We start from the raw sequence: 19,301 nt of genomic DNA, 5'->3' as shown, positions 1-19,301 counted from the left end.
GATTTGAGTAGAGACCTGTGTTTCCTGGCATCAGTTTAGAACGTCAGAGCTGCTATGTAGTTGACACATTTCACAACCTACTTGTTCACTGCATTTAGATGGCTCTGTAGGGAGCAATCTAAGGTGAGGTCCTTTTTTCTTAGTACTATTGGTCACATCCAGTTCTTGGTCACAGGGAAGAAGAGATTTGAGAAAGGGAAAATTACTTTATTGTAGTCTCTTCTCTTTCCTGCCCCCTACCCCCCACCTTCTGAATCCTGCTTTCCTCTTGACTGTCTTTTGTATGCTGTTAGATATGTCTGAAAGTGCTTGATTGGAAAGGCAGGAGCCTGGTTATGTAGATGCCACCATGATTCACAGACTTTTTGACATCTTACCTCTGGCAGGTGAGAGACATAGCACAGCCAGTCCTGAGAGGAAAGGAGACTACACACTTAGCAGTAAATAATAGTGTAATTTGCGACTTGAATAGGATGTGGGTCTAGATTTTTTCAGAAGTGAAAAGTGCTGTAGTGAGTCAGCACACAAGCTTAATTCTTTCATTTGTGATCATACTTTAAATGTCTTTCAACTGCCTATTTATAGGACATCCATTAAGTTCTTTTCTGTTTGCATACCTGTGTGTTTTTTTTGTTTTTTGTTTTTGTTGCTTATCCTGTACAGGAACTGTCTGCTTCTCTGGAGGCAGTATATGGTCAAGCTAGTGAAGCAGATGATTCTGAGGAGGCATTTCAGCAGTTTTTTGAGTGGAAGCAAACTAAACTGGAAGAATTCAGTCGTGTCAGAAGTGGTACAAATGCTTCCCTACAGATTCTTGCAACATGGTTCAGTGACATGATAAAGGTAGAACAACCTTTACTTCTGTCCTGTAATGTATGTGGAAAAGACACAGTTCTGCATGCAGACAGTAATCTTGTGCAATAGATGTTTGTGCCTGATAGGCTGGCATTACGGGAGAGCTAAATACAAGTTTCCATAGTTGTACTTACGAAGAGTGCGACTTGCTGCCAGTGTTTCAGTGCAAAGAGGACAGCACTCAGTGAGGACCAGATTACTATTTTAGCTCAGTACCTAATACATATTGGAGTCAGCTGGTACAAAATACAAATGCATGCTCTTGGGTTAGAGGACATGTTTCGTGGTTCAGTTAAGTTTATTCCTGATCTGACCTAATATAAGCATATCATGAGGGGAGAAAGAACTGCTCAGTGCATTAAAATAATCTGTTCAGACTTTTCTGATGATTAAACAAAAACATCCTCATTGCTCCTTTCATACTACTTTTGAACTAAAGACTTGAGGGTAGATTAAAGGAATGTAATCAAACATTGGTGCTGAAATATTCTGAGGAGAGAGAAACAAAAACAAGGATTACCAAATGAACAGGCTGTTTCTGATTTTAAAATGCTCTAGGTACAGATTACCTTTTTCTTGCCTTGAATGTTATATGGAGGAATTAATTCAAATTGGAAGATTGTTTAGTATTCTATTTTTACGTAGTATTGTTCCTGAGCTGATATGCTGTTTTAATGCTATCTTATAGCTTCTTACAACAGTGCTTAGTCTATATCCAGCTGTTTCCTCACAGTACATTGGGGTAGGGTTGAGTTACCTCCCCTTCCTTCTCCACCCCCCAAAGAAATAGGAGAATCCTTTTTAGAACTTTGCCAGATCAGAATATTGACACTTGCACCGCTGATACAAGATGATGTGCTTTAAGTGCATACCAGAAATAGAGAGCTATTTTGTTTTATTGGCAGTCAGTTTTATTTTCCTTGTTGAATTGTGGTAGTGGGTGCTGTAGAGGTTTAGAAGATGCTCCTGAATGGTGCTGTTGCAACATTTTCTTTTAAGCTCTATGGGAACTAGTCAATAATATTGTGGAGCAGCCTTTTGGATATATCTACACAGCCATTAAACGCCCGTGGCTGGCCCGGCTTGCAGGACTCAGGCTGTAAAATTGCTGAGTAGACATTCAGGCTTGAACTGGAGCCTGAGTTCTGGACCCCATGAGAGAAAAGGGTGCCAGAGCTTGGGCTCCAGCTTGAGTCCAAACATGTACATCACAATTATACGGCCCTGCAGCCTGAGCCTTATGAGCCAGAGTCAGCTGACTCTGGTCAGCTGTGAGTGTTTAATTGCTGTGTAGACATACTCGGTTAGTCTGGGAGGTGTCAGGCAGTGGCTGCCTGAAGACAACTGCTTCTTAGGAGCAGTTGGACAATGGTTTGGGGCCAGGGAGAAGTAAGACTAAGATAATAAAAATGACCTGAACTTCCAAGGATGATTTAAAAGTGAAAAACGCAGTCCGCTTGGATGAGGAAGGAGAATATTATGAAGGTGAGCCATTTATTAACCGTTAATAGTTTCAGCCACTTAGGCCTGCTCCACACTACAGTATTTTATTATGCCTAAGTACTGCTGTGAACAGTTGGGTTACCTGACATGGTGAATGCTTTTTTGGTAGTCAGTATAGATTGGAGTGGGCTGCGTTCAGCATGATATCAGTTAACATAATTATTCACAACTGTGTTGAGTTGCAGTTCAAGTGTACCAGACCTTAGAAACACAGTTACAGTTAAAGCAGTTTTAGTTACGTGACTGATATTATGTATGATCCAAAATAGCAATATTACCAAGGGGTATTTTTGTGACTGGTGTAACTGCACAAGCTGATGCATTCATTCAAATCTAAACTCTGAAAATAGTCCAGGGAGTTGGGGAATTTCCAGATTTATGCAGCTGTGGTTTTGGATGGGGGAGGGAGCTTTCGGCCCCTAGACCTTTCATCAGCTTCAGTTGTGATTCTAAGATTTCTCCATTGCAACTGGCTGGACATTACAGTTCCTGTTTTTGTGAAAAAAGGGTGACTATACTGGACAGAGAAACTATTTTAGTTTTTTTTTTGTTTTTGTTTTTGTTTTGTTTTGTTTTTTAAGTTCCTTCAAATGTTTACTATTTTCACTGCAAATCCATTCTCAACATGAATCCCTGTCTGTTTCCATGAAACCTACAATGAAAACGGCAGTCCACAGCAGAGACATTGTGGCTATCATTTTCGGAGGTTGGGTGGTCATTTTCAAATGTACTACTCCCAACTTTTTGAGCCAGTGTGTTCTTCAGGCCTGCATTGTTACATACCTACTATAATTTTAGCTTTTTATTTTGTGAAGTTCTTAAAATTAAAGCAATAACACATTTTCAAGATCTGCAGTTATACTGAATATATACTGTTATGAGACAGTTGATTGAATGAATCTGAATAGGCAAGTATGCAGTATAGCTCTGTATATCTGGTGCATATGCTGTGTATTAATTACAGAGATCAGATTCCCATGTTAGTGTGGTTGCTGCTGCTAATTTAATACTCTTACATGCACAATGAGAGAGAAAGCTATTTATCTAAAATATTTGGGCATTGCAGTTAACATTTGGTGTAGCCACAGGCTAATCTTGCTCCATTGATTTATTCTCTGCTGTATGGCACCCTAAACTTTGTGCACAGGGGAAAGTTAAATTGTTTTCTTCGCAGGAAAAGCGTGTGCTTCATGTTGTGCACATTTAGGAGTTCATATAGCACAACAAACCAATCACTTGTATGCTCCTTTACTGTGATCTCTGAAACAGCCTTCGGTGTAGGAAGTACAGAATTCCTCTTATTTCGGAATAACACCTCGAGAGCTCCTTTACCTCAGGGCTCACTAGAACCTTTTAATTTTGGGAGTATGCAGCTCTTTTCATTCCCCCCACAGCCCGATCCACCAGCTGTTAAAATGTAACATGGACCCCAAAATACATTTGTGCACTGTCGACTTCTTATTTTTCATTAAAATGGTTCAGCTGCTTAGTTCACCTCACTTAAAAACTACCTGCTTACAAAATCAGACATAAAAATATAAAAGTGTCACAGCGCACTATTACTGAAATTGCCTACTTTCTTATTTTGTCTGTATTAAATTTTAGTTGGTACTGTCTTCGCTAGTGCTTTTTATGTTTCCTGTTAAAACTAGGCAAATATCTAAATGAGTTGATGTACTCCCTGGAAGATCTCTGTGTTCCCCCATGGGTATGTTTACTTCTGGTTGAGAACCACTGGGCTAATTTGTTAGTGAAAACATTTTAATCCTGTGGTGATAGTACATGGAAAAAGCTGCGCTAAACACAGTTTCACCACACTGAGTTCAGTAACCAAGCAAGCTCTGATTACAGCCTTTGTTTCTGTATGAAAGGTCTGGGTAATAGAATACATCAGCTATCCATGTGTCCATTTCACTTACAGTTAAGCACTATGCAAGAGCAAGGTGTGCATTCCTGGGCTATTAGTACAAAACTTGTGTTGAAGCATGAGGCAGAAACAAGCATCTCTGACCACTTTGCACCAAAGGTTCTGAAGTGCTTTTTGCTGTTGGAGCATTTAAAAAAAAAAAATCTTACAGCAACTTAGAGCAATTAACAGCTTCAGAAATATTTCTTTATCTCTCTCTCTGTTCCCTGCAAATATATCTCCACTATCCTTTTTTCACATGTTGCAAAAATTGCTTAATTTAGCTTTAATGTTGCTTTATCTCTTTTTTTGGATTTTTACAGCGGGAGAAGCCAACTAACAGCTGTTTAAGCATTACTAGATGTTGTCAAAAGGTTTCTCAATAATGAAACCTAAAAGTGCCTGTGTAGAAACATGAAGATGGGGAGGGGAATGGGTTTAACTGAAGACATCTCCTTTATTTTTCTCTGGAAAGATTATTAAAAACACAAAATGAAAGGCTCTGTCAGAGAAACTAAAGGGTTGTTTAACCCAGTGGTTTTCCAGACTACTGTACCCCTTTCAGGAGACTGATTTGCCTTTTGTACCCCCAAGTTTCACCTCACTTAAAAACTATTTGCTTACAAAATCAGACATAAAAATACAAAAGTGTCACAGCACACTAGCACTGAAATATTACTTACTTCCTCATTTTTACCATATAATTATAAAGTAAATTTTGACCCTCAGGTGGAGAAAATCTGATATAGTATCTAGGGCAGTAAAAATAAATATTCTGTATGAAATTTTAGTTTGTACTGACTACACTTGCATACCCCTGGTTGAGAACCACTGGATTAACCTACCAGTTTTGTCTTTGGTCATTTTCTGTTTCATTGTGTGAGTGAGAAAATATGTTGTTTTCAACATCAGAAACTCAACAGGTGATGGATTTGTGATTCCTCTGCCACTTACATTAGTTTTAGTTTTTAATTTAGATAAAATCAGGATGAGGTTTGAAAAAAATAACTGGAGGGAGGCAGGATTCAGTTTGCATTTCTTTTCTAGTGATGAGGCACAGTCTATGCTGTACGTTCTCTAGGAGTTGTATCAGCTGCAAGTCTCAATCATCCAATAAGAACCTGGCATTAGACTCTGGTGGCCTGATTTCCAGAAGCGCTTGGCATTTGTGCCAAAGCCCTGTTTTAATAGGAAGTACTAATTCTTTGCTGGTATTGTGCATTAACTTGTAATTATAGCATTCAGTTCTCTTTCCCCTCAAGTTTTTTGACCTGGTATCAGAAGTATCTTTGAAGTCAGAAGAAGTGGTTGGCAATGTGGATGAAGTTCTTGAGAAGGTTGAGTCAGATATCTGCAAAGAGCTGGAGATTTCTCTAGTTGTAAGTTCTTATAATCTCTATTTGTGCATACTTCTGAATGTTTTACACAACTCTGATCCCAGTTACAACTTTTAATTTATGTATGGATTGCTATTAATCACTGCAACTTAGACAGTGTCTTTTTCACAGAAATGAGGTGGAGAGGGTGTATTAAGTGTTATATAGGTTGTCCTCTGGTGATATAAGTGCCAGCATTGTACAGTAGCCTGAGCATAGGAGTGGGAACTAGGAATTCCTGAGTTGTAATCTCAGCTCTGTTACTAGCTTGCTGCATTGCCTTGTGCAAATCAGTACCCCATCTGTATAATGGGAATAATACTTCAGAGTGTTGTTGTGAAGTTTAATGTATGAGTGCTCTGAAAATGTTAAGGGCGTAAACTATTGTAGTAATTTAGATAATTTAGCCTGTTTCCATGCTAGCTCTTACTACAGTATATTCTCCAGTGCTTTGTCCAGTCTTACATGGTTTCCACCACCTCTCCTTAAAGACTTACTCCATTCTGCTCTGATTAGGAAATGTTTTCTGATGTTCAGCCTAGTTTTATTGCTTCAGTTATTTATCTTTCATGATAAAGAGGATTGCCCCATTCTCTTGATTTTGATAATTCTTCTCTGAACTCCTTGCACTGTCTCAACAGTACAAGTCCCTGCTGTACCAAAGAGAAACAGCCAGGAACAGAAATTGAATCAGTCTCTTGATAACATAATGCTACTAGAACATCAGTTCAGTCAACACTTATTTTGACTGCAGTCTGCAACGGAGCAGGTGACTTGCTTTTTAGAGGTGAAGATGATGGACATCTTGACATTTAGTATCCATAAAAACTAAGCTGTTAAGCTTTTTTATACAGTACAAAATATAACATGACAAAAATGAAGCTTTTGTATGGAAATGCCAATCAGTCTTTATTTTACTGCAACTCTTTGGTGAACTCGTAAGACTTGTGAACTTTCCATTTCCAGTCTCCTCAAGAAAAGAGAAAAATCTGACATTAGAGCCATTCCATTAACATTGGTATTTTCAGTAGAATTTTATATCTTAGATGTTGACGCTTACAAATTGAGAATAACTGGAAGCCTTTTATCTACTTCTTATGTGTAATTCAACCCAGGCGCAAGATGAGGCAGATAAGGAAATAATCTTAAATGCTTACAATAAAGTTATATGGAAGATCCGTCAGGAGCAACATCTAATCACTGTAGTACAGAGCAAGTATTCAACCAGTGTTGAGGTCAGTTTATCCCTTTGCCTGCTTGTCTGTCACACTGTTCAATATTTTCTGAACTCATTTATTTTTTAGGATGTTCTTTAACTTTTATTTTTATATTGAAGATTATGTGTGTCTGGTTCTGGTAGTAATTTGCTTTTTATTTTGGAAATAAGAACTGCTGGTCTCCTTCACTTAAAATTTAGAAATACTTTTTATAAATAAGTAACTTAACATTTGAGTCTACAAACTCTTTTTAAAAATTCATGAAGTATAACTTTAAGGAGACTGTTAGTAGATGACTTTTTCCTGAAAGATGATTTTAAGATTGTACTTGTAAAGAAGCCTGTTCCTATAGGCAAGTAGTAACCTGTCCTACAAAAACTAAATTAAATAGTAGGCTTCAGCCAGTCTTTTCTAAATGTATTAGGACATGTATGTAAATACATTCACTAACTATTTTGTTCTTTAAACTTAGTTTAAAAAACAGATTGCAGAATGGTTGAATAAAAGCCCCAACATTGACAATTTATTCTCAATTAAGAAGACTTTGAAAAATGTAAAGGCACGACTCAGATGGAAGTTGGTTGAAAAGAGCAACTTGGAAGAAGTATGGAAATGTTCCTGTTTTTTTTTTTTTTTTTTCTGAAACATATTATAGAGACATTAAATTACTTATTCCAGCCAAGTGGTAACCAGTGGTTATAGTTTGCTAGATTGGAGAAGTTTCCTTTAAGTTCTGACTAAACAGGCATTTATTTGAAAACCAATTTTAAGTTAAGTAGTTTTGACTCAAAAAGCTGTGGAGCTTTTCAAATGTATTCCATAGTCTGGGCCTGGATAGCTTTGAAGTCAGCTCTTTTTGGGAAGTGGGAGCGTTTTGTGTAGTGACCCAGTCATATTTCATGTCATATTAAGCAAGAATATCGATCTTACTTTCCAGTGTTCACTGTGTGATCCCTTTCACCTTACTTGGTTTCTCAGATTCCATTTTTGTTCACCTCCCTGTGGGTTAGACTTTGATGTTCTTTGATCACTTCATGTTTTTGTATGAATATTTTGTGTCTCCCCTATTTAAGTGTTTAAGTATTTAAGTATTTAACCATCCCTGGGTGGCACCACTATTTATCTTTCTCCATTCTGAAAACTGACCACTTATTCCTACCCTTTGTCTGCTGTGTTCCAGTTTTTAAAGAATGCCTTTTGTCTCTAACCTTTTATTTTACTTTTACTGCAGAGTTCCAAAGGGATCTCATAAAACTGGCTGACTTGGAAACAAAATGACAAATATAATTCAATGCTGATAAATGCAAAGTAATGCACATTGGAAAACATAATCCCAACTATACATGGAAAATGATGGGATCTAAATTAGCTGTTACCACTCAAGAAAGAGATCTTAAAATCATTATGGATAGTTCTCTGAAAACATCTGTTCAATGTGCAGTGGCAGTCAAAAAAGCTAACAATGTTAAGAACCTTTAGGAAATGGATAGATGATAAGACAGAAAACATCATAATGCCACTATATAAATCCATGGTATGCCCAAACATTGAATACTGCATGCAGTTCTGGTCGCCCCATCTCAAAATAAGATATATTAGAATTGGAAAAGGGACAGAGAACGGCAACAAAAAAGATGGGCTATGGAACAACTTCCTTATGAGGAGAGATTAAGAAGAATATTCATGTTGGAAAAGAGATGACTAAGGGGGCATGTAATAGAGGTCTATAAAATCATCAATGTTATGGAGAAAGTGAATAAGAGAGTTATTTACCCTTCCACGTAACACAAGAACCAGGGGTCACCCTATGAAATTAATAGGCAGCAGGTTTAAAACAAACAAAAGGAAGTACTTCTTCACAAAATGCACAGTCAACCTGTGGAACTCGTTGCCAGTGGATATTGTGAAGACCAAAGTATAACTGGGTTCAAAAAAGAATTAGATAAGTTCATGGAGGATAGATCCATCAATGGCTATTATTCAAGAATGTCAAGGATGCAACCCCATGCTCTAGGTGTCCCTAAGCCTCTGACTGCCAGAAGCTGGGAGTGGATGATGGGATGGATCCCTCAATAATTGCCTTGTGTTCATTTCCTCTGAAGCATCTGGAATTGACCACTGTTGGAAGACAGGATAGTGGGCTACATGGATCATTGGTGTGACCCAGTATGGCCATTCTTATGTTCTTATCTAAAAGAACAAGAACTCTAGATATTTGTGTCTTACTACTTCCAAGAGTGTATTTTCAGAAGACATCATCCTTACCTCCAGAGTTTACAGTCTTGAGTTTTAGATGTAGCAGAGGTGAGAGTGACACATCAAAAAGTAATTGGGTAGGTCGGATGATAGTTACAGTAATGCCATTGTGCATATATTCAGTTTATGCATATGCACATTTTGATTTTTTTTTCCAAACCACACATGCCTCAGTGATTGTGAGCACTGTAGAGTCGAGCATTCAAGAGAGATTTAAAATGAGAGAGGCTAATGGACCAGAGAAGGAAAATGATTTCATATATAGGGAATGGCATACTCCCCTCCCCCACCAAGTGATGCTTATGGGAGAAACAGGTGAATGGGCTATGAAGACTAGCGTCATTGGTAGAGAAAGGTGGAGCAATTACACTATAAGAGACAGAAGATTTGGTAATTGGAAGGGAAGAGTAATGTACGGCCTTGAAAAGGAGGACAAAAGTTTTTTAGAACTTTAGTCGTGCAAATACCTGGGGCAGTTCAGACTTTTCCACGAGGCTCTAAGGTTTTGTCTACATTCCTTGCACCGTCTCACCAGATTCTCTTCTGTCTACTGTGCAGACAGAGGAGCGATTCAGCACTCCCACCTTATCTATCACAGTCCAGCATTTAAAGGTGATTTTGAGATCACTGTCTTCTTTATTGAGGCAAAATTTCAGGGCCTTATTTCTCTGAATAGCATCACCTGCCATGCACCTTTCTTCTGTTAATTCTCCCTTCTTCCATCATGGCAGAGCTGGTCAAAGGAATCGAGCTGAAGGGCAACCTGGTCCTCTGTCTGCAAGAAGATATTCTATAGAGCCACAGAAGAGAAGTTTTGAGGTGATTGCTCCCAGCCCAGAGCCCTCCCTGAGTCAGGAGGAAAAGGCTCTTTATAGACAGCTTGTTGAGGCTTCTGTGTCTCACAACACCAGCCAAAACTCTCCCAGAAACACCTCCACTGCTTGGTCCTACTCAGCTCTTGGGAGTCTGGAGATATCAGTGTTGTCACTGATTAAGAGTTCTTCAAGGGTAAGGCACTAAGTCGCCCCTCGTCCAGTCTCCCTCAAAGGGAGAAAAAAATCTAGTTTTGCATCTCAGTTTTTTAATGGGTTAATTGAGTCATCAGTCCAGGGATCCATCATCCTTTCAGACAGTTGTTTTTCCCAAAAGGAGGATTTGGGCTCTCTTAGGGGCATTCCTCTCCACTTCCTCCCTAGTTCTGTATTACATGATGAGGCACAACTGGGCTCAAAACAAATTCTTGCCCAGGCTAAGAGTTCAAAGAGAACACTAGGCTAGGAGAGACTGATCCTCTGGGGATTCTCGCTCTGCAAAATACATTAGAAATCCCAAAAAAGGCTTAAAATAACACAGGAAAAAAGCACAGCAGGTCTTCAGCTCCTTGGGGGACCCTGAAGTAGGGGAACTGTTAGTTTTGGATCATGACAACACCGAGGAACAGATGTGCTTGAAAATTGGTATGAAGGTTGGTGGGCACTACTGATATCTAGCCGTAAGATGGAAGCTGCCCTTAGAAGAGAATTAGAAATGTTAGCATAGCCCTTTGAGTCTCACTGGTCATCCGTGTGCTCTGTGCAGCCTCAGTATCCTGATGGGATGCCCTTAAAGAGCTTTGGCCTCCCCATCCCCAAAAACCATGTTGGTACTAGATAAAATATCCCTGATGATGTGTTCATGGAGGATGGAGGCATCAGTTCTGTGAGGCTGGCAGCAAGAGTTATGAGAACAAACTGAGTAGCCAGGTGCCAACTCCTACCAGTCCAAAAAATCATTATGTCTGCATCTGAGCGCCGACCTCCATCCAGCATGCAGGCCGTCAGGCAGGATCATCCTACTTCTTAGACTCCTGGTTCAAGCAGTAGCACAGAAAACTACAACCAAATTTGAGCGCTCTTGTGACCCCATGTGCCAGGTTGCAATATCATTCACTCAGATATGGTCTGGCTGCCTCTCCATTATGCCAGCAGGGAAGGGGCTCCTCTGATACACAACCCAGATCTGGTCAGAGGCCAGTGGGGGAGGGGTGAGGACGCCCTCTTGTTGTGTGCCTTTGCCTAGTTCTGATTCTCAAAAGGTGGGGGCTCGGCCCCCTGTTTAAATAGGGGGGCATTGCCCCCCTGTGGTCTCCAGCACCCAGGGGTTCAAGTTGTCCCATGCTGGAAGGTGTATAAGTGAAAAAGTATCCGTGTTGTATTCTGGAGCTTCAGGCTCCTGCACATCCTTTCTTTTCCACTCTTTCCAGACAGTGACAAGCACCCTCAAGGAAATTTCACACCTTCTAGAATTATTTGCGACAGAGGCTGTTCCTCAGAGCAAAAAAGTCAAGGGCTCTAATCTCTTTTCTTCACAGAAGGAAAAAGAACTGACTGAGACCAGGCGCAGTTAGACTTTAAGAGGCTGAGTGGATTGGAGGAGAAGACTGAATACAGGATGCAGACTTTCACTTTCCTTTTGCTACACTCTCCCAAGGAGAGCTGACAATGGACCTGGCACAAGCTTATCTGCATAGTCGTGGAAGGCCCTGGTACCCGCATTTCCTTCAGGATGCTTATAAAAATAGCCACTGTCAGTACAAAGTGTTACCATGTGGTCTGTCCTCCACACACACACAATGTTCACAAATCTACTGATAGAGTGTCCTGTCTAAGGAGTCTAGAGAGTCAGATGCATCTTTTCAAAAACTAAATACTCACCTTGTACAATCTTGCAAGAAGCAACCTAACCAGACCTGCATGCTGTAGGGACATTTGTCTGTGTCAAACTTAAAGATGAGCTCTCTGACTCCCTTTCAGAGAACCATCTGTCAAGCTTGATTCAGAGATAGCATGCACGTAGCACAGGAAAGGGTTGAGAAGATTCAGGCACTGATCTCCTGGGTGTTGAGGAATATCATGTGTATTCATCCATACCAGCTCCTAGGATTTCCAATCTCTTTGCGGTAGGGGTTATTCCATGGGTAAAGCTGCACTAGAAAGGTTCAAGGATTGATTTTAAGGGCCTGTAACAATTTTCAACAGGAGATGGAAAGGAATGTGGGGATACCATATAGTGATCAGGTCCCTAAGTTGGTGGAAACAGCAAATCCATGTGATGGTAGCATCCTTCCTGCACAATCCAGAATCCAAAATTGTTACCGTGGATATTGATGTTGCAGGTTGCTGACACACCATGGGGCACAGGGAAAGTCATCAAGGTCAGAGAGGCTCCCGAGAAACTAGTTCCTAGAGATCAGTGAGATGCTGATTCTTTGAGACTTCCAGGACCGTCTGAAGGAGGACCATACACTGGCTCAGTTAAACAACTCAATGACTATGACATACATAAAATGGCAAGGGAGCACAAGAAGGTCAAGTCTAAACACTGTAGTAACACACAGACTTCTCTGAGCAGAATGTCTCCATTAGAGAGATTCACATAAAAGTGATGCTGAACACACAGGCAGACAACCTCTGTAGTCAACAGATGAACCACTCAAATGGTCACTGAACCAAGAAGTTTTCCAGCTGATACTCAAGTAGTTGGGGTACCTTCCTCCCGTTTACCTATTTATATCTAATCCAAGCACAAGAGCGAGTCTCATCTGTGGTGAAGGAGGTACAAGATCACCGGGGACAGATGCTTTGGCTAATCTCATTTCTCTTTCCTTCTAATTTTTCCTTACAGAGTACTACGTCCCACATGTTTTGGAGGGGAGGGTAAGATCCAGAATGGACAATTGTTAATGTATTGCCTTTCTCTTATTGCCCTCTCCCCCCAAATTTGTCCCACTGAAGATAAGGCCTTCAAGTATCCTTTGTGATGGCCTCTTCTGTGTATGTCAGTAATATAATGGAATAAAGCTTTACCATGAAGTTTATATTTAATCTGTTCATAAGAATTTAGTGTTTCCACTCAACACTGGGAAATAGTCATCTAGAGAGAGTATGCAGAGTTGTTCATCCCAGGATATTAGAGAGGCAAGGTGGGTGAGATAATATCTTGTATTTGACCAATGTCTGTTGGTGAGAGAGACAGACTTTTGAGCTACAAAGAACTCTTCCTCAGGTGTCAGAGGAAGTGCTCTGTGTAGCTCAAAAACTTCTCTCTCTCACCACAGACATTGGTCCAATAAAAGATATTACCTCACCCACATCATCTGGAGAGATGGCAGAAGTGGTTTAGCTAAGCACAGGCACCTCAAGAATAAGACTTCCTCTCTAGCCTTGGTTATTTGCAGGAAGGTAGGTGCAGCTCATATATTTTTGAATATGAGATCAGTAGAAGAAAGGAAGATTTGTTACCAGATTATTTCTGTTTGTTTTAGTAGAGGCTAATGGAAAAATTCAAAGGTTGATGTAGTTTAATTGGGGTAGGAATATACTTTCAGTTGTCACGTTTTGGGTGGACTGGATGGTGATATATACGGGGTGATATGTAACAGTTGAGATGAGAGATGGTTAAGGTATGGTTTTCGCTGTCAGGATATCAAGGACAGGTCGGATTTTCTAAATTTATAGAAGTACTAGCAAGTTTTGGGAGAATGAGAGAGGAGACCAAACTGATTTAAAATTAGAGTTGGTCAGAAAATGCAGTTTAGTCAAAACCAAAAGGTTTCTTGAAATTGTGTAGATTTCACTGAAATTTTGTGTGATGGATTTTTTTTTCCTGCAATGTCAAAACATCCTGTTACTGTACTTTTCGAACTAAACATTTTGATTAGGGCTGTCGATTAATCACAGTTAACTCACGCAATTATCTAAAAAAATTAACTGTGATTAAAAAAATTAATTGTGATTAATCACACTGTTAAACAATAGAATATCAATTGAAATGTATTAAATATTTTTGGATGTTTTTCTACATTTTCAAATATATTGATTTCTATTAAAACATAGACTACCAAGTGTACAGTGCTCACTTAATATAATTTTTTTATTACAAATAATCACTGTAAAATGCACTGTAAAAATGATAAACAAAATAAATAGTATTTTCCAATTCACCTCACACAAGTACTGTAGTGCAATCTCTTTATCATGAAAATGTAACTTACTGTTGTAGATTTTTTGTTACAAAACTGCACTCAAAAACAAAACAATGTAAAATTTTAGAGCCTACAAGTCCACTCAGTCCTACTTCTTGTTCAGCCTATTGCTAAGACAAACAAGTTTGTTTACATTTATGGGAGATACTGCTGACTGCTTCTTATTTACAGTGTCGCTTGAAATTGAGAACAGGTGTTTGCATGGCACTTTTGAAGTCAGTGTTGCAAGGTATTTACGTGCCAGATATGCTAAACAGTCGTATGTCCCTTCATATTTCGGCCACCATTCCAGGGGACATGCTTCCGTGGTGGTGGTGGTCTTCTTTTTTTTTTTTTTTTTTAAGTGCGTTAATTACATTTGTGACTGAACTCCTTGGGGAAGAACTATATGTCTCCTGTTCTGTTTTACCCACATTCTGCCATATATTTCGTGTTATAGCAGTCTCGGATGATGACGCAGCACATGTTTGTTTTAAGAACTTTCACAGCAGATTTGACAAAATGCAAAGAAGGTACCGATGTGAGATTTCTAAGGATAGCTACAGCATTCAACCCAAGGTTTAAGAATCTGAAGTGCCTTCCAAAATCTGAGAGGAACGAGGTGTGGAGCATGCTTTCATATGTCTTAAAAGAGCAACACTCCGATGCGGAAACTACAGAACCTGAACCACCAAAAAAAAAAAATCAACCTTCTGCTGGTGGCATCTGACACAGATGAGGACAATGAACATGCGTCGGTCATCTCTGCTTTGGATTGTTATTGAGCAGAACCCGTCATCGGCATGGATGCATGTCTTCTGGAATGGTGGTTGTAGCATGAAGGGACATATGAATCTTTAGCACATCTGGCACATAAATACCTTGCGATGCCGGCTACAACAGTGCTATGCGAACATCTGTTCTCACTTTCAGGTGACATTGTAAACAAGAAGCGGGCAGCATTATCTCCTGCAAATTGTAACCAAACTTGTTTTGTCTGAGCGATTGGCTGACATAGGACTGAGTAGACTTGTAGGTTCTAAAGTTTTACGTTTTTTTTAAAATTTTTGATGCAGTTTTTTGGTACATAATTCTACATTTGTAAGTTCAACTTTCATGATAAAGAGATTGCACTACAGTACTTGTATTAGGTGAATTGAAAAATACTATTTCTTTTGATTTTTACAGTGCAAATATTTCTAATAAAATAAATATAAAGTGAGAACTGTACAGTTGGTATTCTGTCTTGTAATTGAAATCAATATATTTGAAAATGTAGAAAACATCCAAATATATGTAAATAAATGGTATTCTATTATTGTTTAATAGCATAGTTAATCACGCGATTAATTTTTTTAATCACTTGACAGCCCTAGTAGTAACAAAAGTGATATTTAAATCATCATATTTTAGATCCAGAGGTAATACTACATTGAGATTAACTGGAACAACTCCCTTATCAGAACTATGTACTAAAACTGCATCAGTTTACAATCTGTTCACATTCTGAAGATGGCGTTGGCAAATATAACACCTAAGGGCCTTACTGTTTAACAGTGTGATTAATCGCGATTAATTTGAATAACCATGCAATTAATTGTGATTAATTTGAATAATCGTGTGATTAATTGCTATTAATTTTTATAATCGCTTGACAACCCTAATTTTGATTTGTCTTTTTGAAATGACTTTTTGTTTCTATTTTTTTGTTTTATATTCTGCATTATAATATAAATTTTTAAAAAGTCAAAGTGAATATGTAACATGTTTTCTTTCACAAAGTATTTTGAAATTTTCAAGTTTTGTTCCAAATTGGAACGTAAACAGATTTTGAAATCTCAAACTCCTCTGTGAAATGGAATTTGCATTTCTTTCCCCAGGTTTATTTAAAACATTTCATATTCCAGTTCATTCACAGGGCCTAATCTCCTGTTGCCAGATAGGCAAGTGTTTGCGTTCCTACTGAGCAAGTACCACCTAGCTTGATAAGTTCACGCTTAGCCGTGTAGATACACAAATGTTGATTTGCGTATTTGCATCCATCTGTGTGGTTTTCAATATTAAAGAAAAGTTTCAATGTTTGTGTGTCCCTCACATGTCCTTTCTAGGCCAGTGTGCCTGCTCTGGGTCTGAAAATTGGACCCAAAAGTTCCAGTAATGTATCTGATAGAGAATGGTTTAAAAAAAATTATAGGAATCATATGAAAAAAAACCAAGTTCCTCAGCGAGAGAGAGAGAGAGAGAGACGGATCTCCAATCTGTGCACTGAAGTGAACACACACCCTCCAGTCTGATTTTTCATCTCTCTTCCTAGGTTCTGCAAGTTTATTTCTAAAATGAAGTCAATGGCCAGGAATTTTCAGATAAGATCTAAATCTGGTGTAGCATCTTGTCTAGTCATTCAAACCCCTAATTTTATTGTAACAATAATTTAGGCTACCCAGCTGGGTGAACTGAATGCCCTTTCTAACCATTAGATTTTATTGGTGTCCAGAGGATTTCAAAACAGGAGAATGAAGAAAATTACAGCAAATAGATAATTTAGAAAACAAAAAAAGAAGTCTGATGATGTCAGTAACTTTCCTTCATCCTAGAATACTTTTGAGAATAAACTGCATTCTCAAATTATAATGTGATATGGAAGCTACTTTTTAGGTCTTATGTACTAGGTTACATAATATAGTATGATAAATTTCTTGAGAGACATATACAATGGTAATTTTATTGTTTCTGCATGCAGTCTGATGATTACAGTGAGTATGAAATAACAAAAATAAAAGAAGAAATCACTGGACTGAGAAACAGTCTCATTCAGGAAATATACAAAGAACAAGAAGAATATGTAAGTATCAGTTATATAAGTAGCTTAAACTATGTAGTTTATATGAGCTGCATTTACATATACATTTGTAAATAAATAAATTTGTTATAAAATTTGTTATATAAATACATTTGTTAGTTTCTTTGTTAGCCACAAGGACTCCTCGTTGTTTTTGCTGATACAGACTAAAATGGCTACCACTCTGAAACCTATTTATATTTCAGTTGCTTTATTATATACATTCATTCTCATTAAAATCTAAAGGATGAATGTTACAGTACTGAATGGAAAGACTAAAGACACACTCATATTCAGTAAAGCCTCTGAAACGAAATAGTACTCTCTGAGGTGGAGGGAGATAATCATCAGTTTTCCTCTTTTTACCTGATACAGCTTTTTTCTAAATGAATGGTAGACAAAAATCTGGAAGTGTGAAGTCCAGTCCCCTCACCAGAGCAATAGGAAGATGATCAGGCAGCACAGTGGCTGAATTCAGAGTAGCAGCCGTGTTAGTATGTATCCACAAAAAGAAAAGGAGTACTTGTGGCACCTTAGAGACTCACAAATTTATTTGAGCATAAGCTTTCGTGAGCTTCAGCTCACTTCATCGGAGGCACGAAAGCTTATGCTCAAATAAATTTGTGAGTCTCTAAGGTGCCACAAGTACTCCTTTTCTTTTTACAGTGGCTGAAGAAGGCCTTTATCTGTGTGATATAGGGGATAGGATGAGGACAGTGAAGAGGGAGGTTCTTCCTCCAAGTTGAAGGCAAGACTGACACCAGTGATCTCCCACTTCCTAAATACTCTGTGTGGAGGGAGGAATCCAGAATCCATGGCCACTCCTCTTTAGAAGTAGGAAGGGGGAGGGCAGGAACAGGACCTCTGTAATGCAGTGCTGAGCATGAGTAACAGTAACTCCTAAATGTTACAGGTTTGGGGTGGCTGGAGGTGGCAAGAGCTGTGGCCTGTTTCTCCAACTCTAAGGTTTGGCCACTAGGCTTCTGATTTCCCCTGCTTGCTCCTGCTGAGGTTGGGCTGCCTCTGGTGGTGGTACTGGGGTTCTTTGAGTGCTTGTTAATGTCCATTCCAATCAGGTGTGTACACGTGCATGTTGGCCGGAAGATTTTTCCTCTAGCAGTGTCCATCGGGTCAGCCTGGGCACCCTCTAGAGTGGCGCCTTCATGGCGCCTAATATAGAGCCCTGCCGACCCACCACTCCCTCAGTTCCTTCTTACCACCAGTGATGGTGGCTGGAACTTCCCATAGCTCTTGCTCAGCAAGTTCACTCTCTATCCGGTTGTATATAGTTAGTTGTTAGTGTTAGAGTTATTAGAGTTTTTAGTATAGTGTTTGTTGTGCGTGTCCTTGCCTCCCACTCCAGTTCGAGGAACCATGGTATGCTGTGGTCCCTGGGTTTCAAAATGTGGCCTTTGCCAAGTGCATGCTGAAGAGTGACCCACATTCACTGTGTCTACTGTGCCTGGGGGAGATCAATCAGAAAGATCGCTGTAAGATCTGCTGCAAGTTCTGTCCGAGAACTCTTAAAGAAAGGGAACAGCGGCTCAAGGTAATCCTTATGGCGGCAGTTCTACGCCCCCAGTCCAACCTGGGCTAGGAGACCTGGCCCCCTGCTATGTCCTTGTCGCGGAGCGCCCCGGCGCCGTTGGCGAGCTCAGCGCCAAGAAAGGACTCTTCCCGAGACCCTCGGCACCATCACTGCTCTGCTCCCACTTGCCTGCGGCTCAAAAGAAGAAAAAGCCAGATGATTGTACTCCGGCGAAGCCACGAGATGTGCGACCCCAGGTGGGCTGCCACTCAGGATCTCCTTTTGGGCCCGTGTCAACTCCTGCCCAGGTGTGACAGTTGAGTCTGGCCCCGCCTCAATCACTGGTGCCTACACAGCACCTGCAGCTCCTTTCCACGCCAGAAGTGTACCAGGCTGCTCGGGACCTCCTCCATCTGATGGCACCGTTCTCGCCTGCCAGGGAGGAACCCTCAGTGTCAGCAGACCCGTGTCCTCGGGTGCATTTGAAGGGGAAGCCGGCTATAATGTTGAGATGCTTCCCCTCACCATGTCCCTCGGCGCCCACCTGCTCCGACAGAGAGCCTACCTGCTCCCTGAGCTTTCAGCGTTCGAGGCACCAAAGATTGGCTCCTCTGTGGTCTTCAGTGTCTGAGACCTTGGAGTCAGAGTCCAACTCCTATTGCTCTGGTAGGAGCAGAAATCATAGGTTGAGGTTTGGTAGAGACGGAGGAGAGCCCCAGGCGTGGCCTCTGCAGTGGCAGAACCTGCCTCAGTGGCTCTTCTGGACCCCCTTGTCTTTTCACCAGGGCCAGGGAGGAACCCAGGTCCACGCTCAGTAAC

The 19,301-nt window shown here is 40.0% G+C and overlaps 1 protein-coding gene across 13 annotated transcripts in view; it reads left to right on the top strand.

Moving 5' to 3' along the window:
* The window catches only part of STK31 (serine/threonine kinase 31), an 82,889-nt gene that overhangs the window by 37,659 nt on the left and 25,929 nt on the right, over positions 1 to 19,301 (top strand). For 11 of the 13 annotated variants that reach the window (XM_043509171.1, XM_038391325.2, XM_038391311.2 and 8 more), the window contains 5 exons: positions 664 to 843; positions 5,527 to 5,643; positions 6,756 to 6,875; positions 7,330 to 7,461; positions 16,856 to 16,957. In XM_043509171.1, coding sequence (XP_043365106.1) covers positions 664 to 843; positions 5,527 to 5,643; positions 6,756 to 6,875; positions 7,330 to 7,461; positions 16,856 to 16,957 — 651 coding nt within the window. The remainder of the gene's footprint in view (positions 1 to 663; positions 844 to 5,526; positions 5,644 to 6,755; positions 6,876 to 7,329; positions 7,462 to 16,855; positions 16,958 to 19,301) is intronic. The other 2 variants (XM_043509173.1, XM_043509174.1) reach the window with 1 other exon arrangement.

The sequence above is a fragment of the Dermochelys coriacea genome, chromosome 2 (genome assembly GCF_009764565.3).
Source record: "Dermochelys coriacea isolate rDerCor1 chromosome 2, rDerCor1.pri.v4, whole genome shotgun sequence".
NCBI lineage: Eukaryota > Metazoa > Chordata > Testudines > Dermochelyidae > Dermochelys > Dermochelys coriacea.
Note: the sequence above shows the minus strand (reverse complement) of the source record. Positions and strands in the feature narration are given on the sequence as shown.